This window comes from Scyliorhinus torazame, chromosome 9 (genome assembly GCF_047496885.1).
Source record: "Scyliorhinus torazame isolate Kashiwa2021f chromosome 9, sScyTor2.1, whole genome shotgun sequence".
Classification (NCBI taxonomy): Eukaryota; Metazoa; Chordata; class Chondrichthyes; order Carcharhiniformes; family Scyliorhinidae; genus Scyliorhinus; species Scyliorhinus torazame.
This window is the reverse complement of record NC_092715.1, coordinates 182,307,315-182,320,079: the sequence shown is the minus strand read 5'-3', so window position 1 is coordinate 182,320,079 and position 12,765 is coordinate 182,307,315. Positions and strand designations below refer to the sequence as shown.

The window sequence follows — 12,765 nt, the reverse complement described above, 5'->3', positions numbered from 1 at the left end:
CTTCCGTCATGTGGCGCATCACTCGCTGCAGCAGAGGGTCAGTCGCCGTCTCTGCGCGTATGTGGGCCAGACAAGGATCATCAGCTGGCATATTTGCTGCTGTCAGAGTCACGTGTGCCTCAATTTGACGCACGAACCCCTCCGCATCTGGTGGTGTGCTCACTGCTCGGGAAAGAGTGTCCGCCACTATGAGTTCCTTCCCCGGAGTGTAGATCAGTTCAAAATCGTACCTCCTGAGTTTGAGTAAGATGCGCTGGAGGCGAGGAGTCATGTCGTTCAGGTCTTTGTTAATGATGTTGACCAGGGGGCGGTGGTCAGTTTCGACCGTGAATCGTGGCAGGCCATACACATAGTCGTGGAACTTGTCCAGTCCAGTTAACAAGCCCAGGCATTCTTTTTCGATTTGCGCGTAGCGCTGTTCGGTAGGGGTCATGGCTCGTGAGGCATACGCAACCGGGGCCCATGATGACGTGCTGTCTTTTTGCAGGAGTACCGCTCCAATACCAGATTGGCTGGCGTCTGTTGAGATCTTTGTAGGGCGAGTCGCGTCAAAGAAGGCCAGCACTGGTGCCGTGACCAGTTTGTGCTTGAGCTCCTCCCATTCCTGCTGATGCGACTGGTGCCAGTTGAATTCCGTCGATTTTTTTACGAGATGGCGCATGTTTGTTGTATGAGAAGCCAGGTTGGGAATGAACTTCCCAAGGAAGTTGACCATGCCCAGGAATCTTAAGACAGCCTTCTTGTCAGCCGGTCGTGGCATGGCTGTGATGGCGCTAACCTTGTCTGCATCGGGACGGACCCCGGACCTTGAGATGTGGTCCCCGAGGAATTTCAGCTCCGTCTGGCCGAAAGCACACTTCGCACGGTTGAGACGCAGGCCATTTTGCCGTATGCGGGTGAAGACACGTCGAAGACGATGCATGTGTTCCTGCGGAGTGGTGGACCAAATGATGATATCGTCCACATATACACGTACCCCTTCGATGCCTTCCATCATCTGCTCCATAATGCGGTGGAATACTTCAGATGCCGAAATGATGCCGAATGGCATCCGGTTGTAGCAGAATCTGCCAAAAGGGGTGTTGAATGTGCATAGTCTTCGGCTGGCCGGGTCCAGTTGGATCTGCCAGAATCCTTTGGACGCATCCAATTTAGTGAATATGTTGGCTCGCGCCATCTCGCTGGTGAGGTCTTCTCGTTTTGGGATGGGATAGTGTTCCCGCATGATGTTGTTGTTCAGATCTTTTGGATCTATACATATACGGAGCTCGCCAGAGGGCTTCTTTACACAGACCATGGAGCTGACCCATGGCGTGGGCTCCGTGACCTTGGATAGGACCCCTTGGTCCTGAAGAATCTGCAGTTGTGCCTTGAGGCGGTCTTTGAGAGGCGCAGGAACCCTGCGAGGTGCGTGAACGACAGGGATGGCGTCCGGTCTGAGTCGAATCTTGTACGTGTGTGGCAATGTCCCCATGCCTTCAAAAACCTCCTGGTTGTGAGCGAGGAGGGAATGGAGATTCGCGTGGAACTCAGCATCCGGGAAGTCGGATATCTCATCTGGAGAGAGAGACATGATGCGCTGTACCAGGTGAAGGACCTTACACGCTTGTGCGCCCAGTAACGAGTCCTTTGATGAGCCCACAACTTCGAAGGGGAGTGTGGCCGTGTACCCCTTGTGAGTCACCTGTAGCTGGCAAGATCCTACGGACGGGATAACGTTCCCGTTATAGTCAACCATCTTAAGCCGGGATGGTGTGATGAGTGGTTTGACCTTCATGGCCTGGACTGCAGAGTAAGCAATCAGGTTGGCGGATGCGCCGGTGTCCAGACGGAAGGCGACGCGCGATCGGTTGACCGTCAGGGTGGCACACCACTCATCGTCTGGATTGATGGCATTGACCTTGTTGACATCAATGACGGCAACTCTGAAGTCATCCTGGTCATCTGCATCACTTAACTGGAAGTCTTGATGCGTGGGCTGGACGGTCCTGACTCGTGTGCGAGGTTGTCGAGGATGCGCCGGATCCATGGGTTGAGCCGCACGACAGCGGGCTGCGTAGTGGCCTATCATGGCACATCTGTTGCACTGTTGGTATTTTGCAGGACATTGCCCTTTTAAGTGTAGACCTCCACACTTGCTGCACGTCATGACGTCACGGCGTTCGTTGCGCCACTGCGCATGCGCAGTGCGATCTTGCGGTGGGCGCGCCTGCGCAGTGCGTCCCTCGTTGTGGCCGTTATTCTTGGCGCGCACCTGCGCGGGAGACCGCGAAAAGCGCGGGAAGCGGCCGCTGTCGTCCGGGCCGTGGGGCGGGAAGAAATCGACGGCCTGGATGCGTTCAACGTCGTGGGCGGCCTGGCTTGCCGATTCGACGGCTGGGGACCCCCTCCGTGCCAACTCGGACGCCTGGAATCGGGCAAAACGGCAGGTCGCATTTTCATGGAGGACACAGGCTTCCACAGCAGACGCTAAGGTGAGGCTCTTTATTTTAAGAAGCTGCTGGCGTAGGCCACTGGAGGCAACGCCAAAAACAATCTGGTCCCTGATCATGGACTCTGTGGTGGTGCCGTAACCGCAGGACTGCGCTAGAATCCGGAGGTGCGTCAAAAAGGGTTGAAAAAGCTCCTCCTTACCTTGCAGGCGTTGCTGAAAGATGTATCTTTCGAAAGTTTCGTTTACTTCAGTTTGAAAGTGCTGGTCCATTTTGAGGATGACCGTGTCATATTTGGCCTGGTTTTCGCCTTCCTCGAACACCAGTGAATTAAAGACATCATTTGGGTGGGGGCCTGCGTAGAAGAGGAGCATTGCAATCTTCGAATCATCCGAGACATTCTGTTTTTCGGTGGCACGGATGTACAGGTCAAATCGCTGCCTGTAGAGCTTCCAGTTGGTGCCTAGGTTCCCCGTGACTTGCATCGGCTGCGGTTTGCCGGTGTGGTCCATGTCCAGAATGGCAGGTTGGTAGGCAGGTATCGATCCACTCCTGTACCATGTGGTGTTGGGTGTTCTAACACACAGAAGAGCCAACACAGTTGCATATGGTACAACACTTGTTTATTTAAACTCACTATTTACAACTTGGTCTTTGCACTCTGCACGTGGGGGGCTCCCTGCTTGTGGTGTTTCAACAGCTCTTTCATGCTTCCTTCTCCCCAGACCTACTGACCTCCAGGTGTCGTGCTCGTGCTTTTTATGTGGTTGGTGTTCTTGTCTGTGATTGGTTGTGGTGTTGTGTACTCTGATTTGCCTGTTAGTGTGTCCATCATGATGTGTGTGTTTGAATATCATGACAGGGGGGGGGGGGGGGGGAGGGGGGGGGGGGGGGTGGCGGTCGCCCCAATGTTTGTGAGGGTGTCTTTGGTATCTGAGGGCTAAGGTGGAGGAGGAGGGGTGGCAGAGTTTGTGCGCACAGATCAGGACGCTTTTTAAAGATGGCAATCTGATCTCTGTGGAGCGGCCTTGCTGGCTCTATCAGGCTCTGCCCCACCAGAGTGCCACAACTATGCCCTCAGATTCTCTGTGCAAAGAATGCGAGAATCTGGAGCGAAAACGCGGCTGTGCAGTTTGAGAGCTAGATGCCCGTTTTCGGACTGAAACCAACACGCTGCCAAATTTTGGGACAATTTCACACTGAGTTTCAAGCCTTAGTTTTTCTAAATGTTAATAGTGCAAAATTATCATATCTGCCAACCAAAAACTTTAATCTAGAAATATATTCTTATGATCAGCAGAAGAATGTGGTAAAGAGAAGGAGGAACAAAAGTTAACGTTTAGATTTTATCTTCCCAAACACATTTTAATTTGAAGACTGTCCAAAATTAGCTCTAAATATGGATTTATGAAAACTCAGAACATAAAATGTCAGCATGCTGCTTTCTGAAAAACTGAAGGATCCAGTTTATCTCAAGGTCACAGATTTAATTCAAACACAATGCTGAGGCCTTGAGATGAGCACAAGGCAATGTGTACCAAACAAGAGAATTACTTCAGAACAGTCACATTATTCTTACAGCAGAATAGCAGTCTACTCAGCCAACTCCAAACTCTGCATTCAGAGAGAAGTACAATTTCCAGTATCCAGTACTTTTTGCTGTTTTATATTGGATAGGAGAGAACTAGGATTATTTATCTTCGCTCCAGTGGCTCCATCAAGAGCCTTTATGGATAGAAACATCATCAAGAAGACATGCAAATAAATTTAGTCCAATTCAGATAGCATTGCCAGGCATCTGTAGGATTGGGTGGTGGTATGATTCAGCATACTACGCTTTCATTTCTCAGGCCTAGATTTGAATGCAACTCGGCCTGAGAGAATGCAGGTTTTTCTTTCAGAATGCATATCACTTAGTGACACTACTGACACAGCAGACATCAAAAATAAGGTTCAATATTGCCTTCAGTGTGCCCGCATGGCCTCCGGTGGCCTGAGGAAGAAAGTGTTTGAAGACCAGAACTTCAGACCTGGCATTAAGCTCATGGTCGCCAGAGCCCTCTACAGATACCCACCCTCCTATATCGCTTAGGGGCGTGGACTATGTACAGCAGGCAGCTCAATATCCAAGAGAAATACAACCAGCACTGTCTCCACAACATCCTGCAAATCCATTGGCAGGAAAGGCACACCAACGTTGGTGTTCTCGCTCAGGCCACCATTTACAGCATCGAAGCGTTCACCACGTTCGATCAGTTGTACTGGGAGGGCCACAGTGTTAAAGGAACCTTGGCGAGTAACTGCAGTGTACCTCGTAGATCAGTGTTTTTCAAACTTTTTTCCGGGGACCCATTTTTACCAACCGGCCAACCTTCGGGACCCAACCCGGCCGACCTGCGCGACCCACGCCGGCCGACCTGCGCGACCCACCATTTTCTCTTACCTTGTTTGCTGCTGACAAAAATGGAGGAAATGGTTTTGGGTCCCTTTGGCCCTGGTACACTCTCCCCCAATGGAACCTGTTGGATGAAGGTGAAGCCTTCCGGTGTCGGAATGTATGGAGTCTCCATCGGTACAAAGTTCTGCATTTTTTTCCTGTAAAGTTTTATCAAATAAAACCCCCCCGAACTTGTAAAAAAAAAAGAATAAAATAAATGAAAAAAATAAAAATGAAATGGATAAAATACATGAATAAAATGAACAAAAAACCCCGAACTTGTAAAACAAAAAGCTGCGAAAAAAATAAATAAAATAAAATCGGGCACACTGCGCGTGCGTTCCCGATCATCGGCACGCATACGCATAGTTTTGCGCATGTGCAATGCGGCCCCATTTTTTTTTTTTAAACCTGCTCGGGGCCATTTTGAAGGCCGCTTGCAGCCGGCGTTATTAACAGCCGGCTGCTGCGGCTGTTGCGCGCAGATTTGCGCGATCGGGAGCGCCGCGACGGACGGCTCCGCGACCGTCCCGACACCCGCCTGCAACCCACCCGTGGGTCAAATATTGGACAATCTCAGCAGGTCTGACAGCATCTGTGGAGAGGGAAGGGAATTTCAAAGTTGAGTCTGGATGATTCTGTCATAGCTGACAGAATTTGGGAAGAAAATGAAATTCATACTGTTGTGCGGGGGCGGAGTTACAGTGGGACTGGATAGACAGACAGCAATAGGTGGAGATTGACAAGGATGTCATGAACAGAAAGACAATGGGAATGTAAATGGAGTGATCAATGCTCAGAAGGGTGCTGCTATTTTAACATAAGAGATTAGAATGTATTGATGGCAGAACAAAGGTGAGCAGTGTGTCAAAGGAGGACTAGGAACAGGGAACAGATGGCTCAAGTGGGGTGGTGTGGTGGGAGGGGCATGTTCTATAGAAACTGTGTTTGTTTAGTCATTCATACATCCTATTTGCGTGAGAGTAGAGTCATCCTGTTTGTGTGCATTTGTCTTCTCTTTAATAATTGTTACCTGGCAACTGGGCTACTCCTCACACAAAAACTAAACTAAACACCCCCATGAAACAGTGTTCCAAGTTGTGATACCCTCGCAAATAACTGGCAGCACAGTAGCACAGGGGTTAGCACTGTCGCTTCACAGCGCCAGGGTCCCAGGTTCGATTGGGTCACTAGCTGTGTGGAGTCTGCATGTTCTCCCCGTGTCTGCGTGGGTTTCTTCCGGGTGCTCCGGTTTCCTCCAACAAGTCCCGAAAGATGTGCTTGTTATGTGAATTGGACATTCTGAATTCTCCCTCTGTGTACCCGAACAAGCACCAGAATGTGGGGATATTCAAGTAACTTCATTGCAGTGTTAATGTAAGCCTACTTGTGGCAATAAAGATTATTTTTTTTAAACATTGTGACAATATCACATGGAGTGAATCTAATTGGCTGTGGACTGGCAGGTATGATGCTGGGGACCTCAGGACTACATCAAGATGGGTCACTCAACATTACAGAAACTCACATTAATTCCAGATTTATTAATTTAATTTAATTCTTAGTTGGTGGGATTTGAACCCATGTCCCCCAAGCATTTGCCTGGGTCCCTGGATTACTAGTCCAATGAGCACTTGGTGCTCATTTGTGGGCAAGGCACAGAGAGTGGCAACAAGGTGCAAGTTTAATTTAAACAAAGCTCAGATAATGTTTAAACATCCTTCATGGAACACGCTTCCTCCTTGAATGCCAGACATCTGCTAGAAATTCAACAAAAAAAAACTGAGCATTTTGGTCAGCTCTTCCTCCTTGATGCTATTTCCATTTAAGCCACAGCAACAATGAACGTTGTGCACCATGCCCTACAACTTATTTTAAAGTAGTGGGTTGATGGTATACAATGAGCAATAAGACACTTTTGTTGAAGCTTTGCATCTTGCACTCATCAGGATAGATATAAAATCAAATTACAAAGGGAGCAACAATTTATACTGGAGGAGAAAATGATACTGAATGATATATTCACCTGCAAGGACAGTTCCTCTGCAGGACAAAGGAACATGTCCAGGTACTGTGCATTTTTTGGAATTAAACTAAAGCATGAGGAAACAATAGCCCCGGTGCATTTGGCATAGTAACGCCTCGAATTTCTAACTTAATACATATTATTTTATTGCAATGGTGTGCATGTCACTGAAAAGGCTAACATTCATTGCCCATCCCTAATTACCCTGAACTAAGTGGTTTACTGGGCCATTTCAGGGAGCAGTTAAGCTGTGGGTCTGGAGTCACACGTAGGCAAGGTTGTCAGCAAATCTGCATTATTGAGTCAATGATAGTTGTTGTGGTCATCATTACTCAAGAGATTTATTTTATATTCCAGATTTGCCAATTTTGGGATTTGAACCCATGGCTCCAGAGTATTAACCTGAATTACTAGGCCATTGATATTACCACTATGCAACCATTCCTCTTGACAGCCACTCAGGAATCTGGTTACATACATACAAAAGATATTAACCATATCACCAACAGTCTGTCCTGGTTCACTCACGTTGATGCAACAGTCAAGAAAGCCCAACAACATCTCTACTTCCCGTGGGAGCTAAAGAAATTTGGCATGTTTGCATCGACTCTCACAACTGTCTACTGATGTGCGATAGACAGCATCCTATCCGGCTGCATCACAGCTTGATATGGCAACTGTTCGGCCCAAGATTGCAAGAAACTGCAGATTATGGTGAACTCAGCCCAACGCATCACACAAGCTTGTTACCCTCCCATTGATTCTGTCTACACCTCTCGCTGTCTCAGGAAGGCAGATAGCATTGTCAGAGACCCCTCATATCCAGGCTTTGCCTTCTTCCAGACTCTTCCATCAGGCAGAAGATACAGAAGTCTGAAGACTCGCACATCCAGACATAGGAACAGATTCTTCCCCACAGCTACTAGACTCAACGACTCTCTCTCGGACTGATCTGTTCCCTGTAAGAACACTATTCACAATGCCCTATGCGGTTCTTGCTCATGTATTGCTTTGTTTGGCCCTTGTTTGGCACTGTAACCAATCACTATTTGTTGATGTACCATTTGTCAATGTACTCTGTTGATTATTCTTTTGTCTACTATGTACATACAGTGCATGTCCCTTGGCCACAGAAAAATACTTTTCACTGTACTTCAGTACATGTGACAATAAATATCAATCAATCATTCAGGCCATTAAGCCCCTTAAGTATGTCCACCATTTTGTTAGATAATGGCTGATATGTATGTCAATTCCATTTATCCCACATTTGACTCACATTCCTTCATAAGCATTTCTATAAAAATGCTGAACAAATCAATCTTTGAGAAACGTTGAAAAAACACTTTTAGCTAAACCACTGAAAAATTTCTGAATGTTAATACAAAATGTACAACAGGATCATGGATTCTATATTAGTAAAGTTGACATAGCCCCAGGTGACTATAGGCTTTGAGGGGTGACTATAGGCTTAGAGGGGAGAGCTGACTGGTGGTGATTTAACCCACGTATCACCATAGCTCAGGCAAGGGGCAAGGCTGAGAAGGTGGGACCTCCATAAATAACTTCAGCCGGTACAGGAATTGAACCCACGCTGTTGGCCTTGTTCTGCATCATAAACCAGGTGTACAGCCAATGGAGCCAAACCACCCCCTATATTATGCACAGCATCAGTTAACACTTTGAAGAATTTGATACTTGATACCTCAACATTGTTAAAGGCTGTTTTTTTCCCCTGTTGTAGACTTGAAATATTCTATGAATCAGAATGAACATGCTTCTGAATACAGAACCAGAAAACATGCTGTTCTAAGATTTCATGTAATAAGTACTTTGTCATCAAATGGAAACATCAATGAGATATACATGGTAATAATCCCTGCCAGATTATTTTGATGATTTAGGCTCAGTAACTTGCATCTCAAAGCAGCCGACAAGCTCCCAATTTGTCGTTAAGGAAGCTGCATTTTCAAGGATTCAACCCCAAACTGAAGTTTAGTTTAAGATTTGACAAAATATTTAGGATCATATTTTCCAGTACTGTTCTTGTAACTTTACACATACTGTCCATCCCCATTTGCTTGTTCATTTCAAATGCAATCTCAAATTCTTTATCCAGGTGTGGGGATGCATACATTTGTGGACCATGCATATTCAACTTACAGCTCTACGTTGTATTTTTTATATGCTGGTTTGTTGTATGTATTATGTGGGAATGGAGATTACTTCATTGGGCTTAACAGAGATCTGTTTGTATTATATATGAAAATCAATGGCAACACACCCAGTCTGTATCAATGGTGCTGAGGTAGAGATGGTTGACAGCTTTAAATTCCTAGGTGTAAACATCACCAACAATCTGTCCTGGTCCACCCACATCAAAGCTACGACCAAGAAAGCACAACATTTCCTATATTTCCTCAGGAATCTAAGGAAATTCGGCATGTCCACGACGACTACCAATTTCTATAGATGTACCATAAAAGGTATCCCATCTGGATGCATCACAGCTTGGTATGGCAACTGCTCGGCCCAAGTCCGTAAAACATTACAGAGAGTCGTGAACACCGCCCAGTCCATCATGCAAGCCCGCCCATTGACTCGATCTTCACCTGCTGCAGCCTTGGGAAAGCGTATAGCATAATCAAAGACCCTTCCCACCCGGGCTATTCACTCTTCCATTGGGCAGAAGATACAAACATTTGAGAACACGCACCAATAGATCGATTGAAAAAACAGCTTCTTCCCCGCTGTTACCAGACTCCTGAATAGCCCTCTGATCTCTCCACACATCTTCTCTACAGTTGTAGCATTATATACCGTATACTTCACTCACTGTTTATGTTTATATATCCTCATATTTATCATATATTTTCATGTATGGAGCGAGCTACATGGATTGTACGTTGAACAATACTTTTCACTGGACCTTGGTACACGTGACAATAAATCAACTTCAAAAGAGCTCTATCAGAAGTTTATAATAATAATAATAATCTTTATTCGTGTCACAAGTAGGTTTACATCAACACTGAAATTTAGTTACTGTAAAAATCCCCTAGTTGCCACACTCCGGCGCCGGTCTGGATACACTGAGGGAGAACTCAGAATGTCCAATTCACCTAACAAGCCTGACTTTTGGGACTTGTGGGAGGAAACCGGAGCACCGGAGGAAACCCACGCAGACACAGGGAGAATGTGAGAAACAAATTATTAGCCTGCAATGATCAGGTTTATTCCTCTCCCCTCTATTTTGTTTTGAGTAAGGCTGTAATATGTTCAATCCTACAGTCCTGTGGGATTACTGCAGAATCCAAGGAGGATCCAAAGATTTTGATCAAAGCTTCAACTGTTTGTACCCTGACCTTACATGACAATAAACAAAACATTTATTCCGATTCCTACATTGCTAATGCAAATAAAATGCACAGTAGGCCAGTATCGTCATCATATCGTTCAACCAAAGGGAAGTGAGCATCCAAACCAATGCCATAAAGCTAAACTGTGTATCAGTCATTACTATTTCAATGCATTCAGCAAGAAGATCAAAAAGCATTTTGAAACTGACTGAAGGGCTTCTTCACGCCACCAAATGTGTTCACCAGTGATATTAGTAACAAACAGATGTTTGATTGTGAAACATCCAACCGCTTTATTAGATTTAACGTGCCGTGATTTGAAAGGGAAGTTTGAACTAAACGGGCACTTTCGAAACTCAATTCCATTTTAGAAATAGAGTATATCTTTTTTTCCCCTTTTCCAATTAAGGGGTAATTTAGCGTGGCCAATCCAACTGCCTTGCACATCTTTGGGTTGTAGGGTGAGACCCACGCAGACACGGGGAGAATGTGCAAACTCCACATGGACTGTGACCCGGGGCCAGGTTCAAACCTGGGTCCTCAGCGTGTGAGGCAGAAGTGCTAACCACTGTGCCACCCTTCAATTCCATTTCAAAAGGAATAGTAGTCTTTCAGTGGTCCATTCTGCAGTACAGAATATCTCAAAGACTCACACTATGAGTTTTACACTAAATCTCACACCAGCGATCATAGAATTTACAATGCAGAATGCCATTCGGCCCATCAAGTCTGCACTGGCCCTTGGTAAGAGCACCCTAGCCAAGCCCGCACCTCCATCCTATCCCCATAACCCAGTAACCCCACCCAACCTTTTTGGACACTAAGGGCAATTTAGCATGGCCAATCCATCTAATCTGCACATCTATGGACAGTGGGAAGGAAACCAGAGCACCCGGAGGAAACCCACACAGACACGGGGAGAACGTGCAGACTCCGCACAGACAGTGAACCAAGCCAGGAATCGAACCAGAGACCCTGGAGCTGTGAAGCAACTGTGCTAGCCACTGTGCTACCGTGCTGCCCCACGATAGCATGAGTGTCCAGAGGAAATCACATTATTACACATAAGAAAGAAGTTGGATCTATATGTATTGCCTTTGGCATGGTCAGACCTAAGTAAACATAATACGATCATACAAATGGCAATTGTATACTGGATAATATATTTGTGATTTGGCATTAAAGGAGGGAAAAAGCTTTGTTTTTCTTGGCCAGAGGTTCAAGTGCTTCCAGTTCATCAGGCCTTCATGAATGGCTTGTCTAATATAGGGACAACGCTGACAGTACCGCACTTCTTCAATCTCGTGTGCCGAGGATGATGGTCAGGATTGAACACAGAAACATTTAATCTGAAACAAGAACGCTCCCAACTGAGTCAAGCTGTAGTCTAATTCCATTGACATTCAGAGCTCCAAAGCATTAATGTTTTTTTCCATACAAACATATATTATGTAGACTTTTTCCTCATCTTCAAATTAATTTGGGTTCCATACATTTAAATAAATTGATAGTCTATGTCATTCGTTAATTAATTAACCCTCTCCCATTTGCTGACAGCTGAGGACTCTGTTAAATCAATGATCTGAGTTAAAGGAAAATATTTCCAGTCAAACACAATCAAACTCATAGTTAGTCCAAACACATGACTGTCATCCAGTTCACATGGTTAATAACACAGCTTCCCCACATTACAAACCCACTTTGAAAAACTTTTCTGTAAAGGGAACCCGTTTAAAGTCGTGGTATAATGAACAAAATATAGCTTGAGGTTACACACATCGCAAAGAGCAACAGCTAGTGCAAACACATCTGTAGTACGAAAGTCGCTGGTGGCTGCGTGTGCTATCCTGCCTTCCTGCAAACAGTTCTGCATTTCTGAGGCAACGTTAGTCTTCACCAACTTCGTCAGAAAATAACTAGGAATAATTCATGTAAACAGCACCCCTCACCTGTTGATTCTCTGAGCAAAAGCCCTCCGCTCTGAATTTAAAGTGGCCATAGACCCCTGTGTTTATATCCTGGCCGTCGATCAAAGATGTGAAGGCTGTGATCTGATTAAAATACCAAGCCGGGGTGGAAACTTCCGCATTTTCACCTTTCTCTCCAACCCGAGAGCCAATTGTATATGAGGGGACAGGCTTGTGTTCAGGCAATTGCCCGCCTGTCGAGATTAAAGGTCGCGTCACTTGACAGGGGATGTATTCGCTCACGGTCAGCTCTTGTGATATTCAGATCTGCTTCCTGGCTCCTTTCGGAGTCACATGGGCAGGGTGATATTAACAATACTTTATCTGTGCTTAAATATCCTGCAATAAACTGATAGCCGCTGGAGCTTCAGTCTGGGAAACTTGCCGCCAATTTATGTTTGTTAAGTGGAAGCTGCAATTAAAGGAATACAACAACAACTTTGACGAGGATAGTAACGAAATGCAATTGTATTTGTAATAATTAAGAAACGTCTGTATTATTAGCATTTCGTTTATAAAAGGTGTATTCGGTTTGGCTCTTGGC

At 45.7% G+C, this 12,765-nt stretch overlaps 1 protein-coding gene across 4 annotated transcripts in view; it reads right to left on the bottom strand.

Annotated features, from left to right (window-relative positions):
- dock8 (dedicator of cytokinesis 8) overlaps positions 1–12,396 on the bottom strand; it is a 451,209-nt gene extending 438,813 nt beyond the window's left edge. For all 4 annotated transcript variants that reach the window (XM_072516863.1, XM_072516865.1, XM_072516864.1 and 1 more), the window contains exon 1: positions 12,204–12,396. In XM_072516863.1, the coding sequence (XP_072372964.1) occupies positions 12,204–12,253 (50 nt within the window). In that variant the 5' untranslated portion in view covers positions 12,254–12,396. The remainder of the gene's footprint in view (positions 1–12,203) is intronic.
- Between the last annotated feature and the right edge of the window lie 369 nt (positions 12,397–12,765).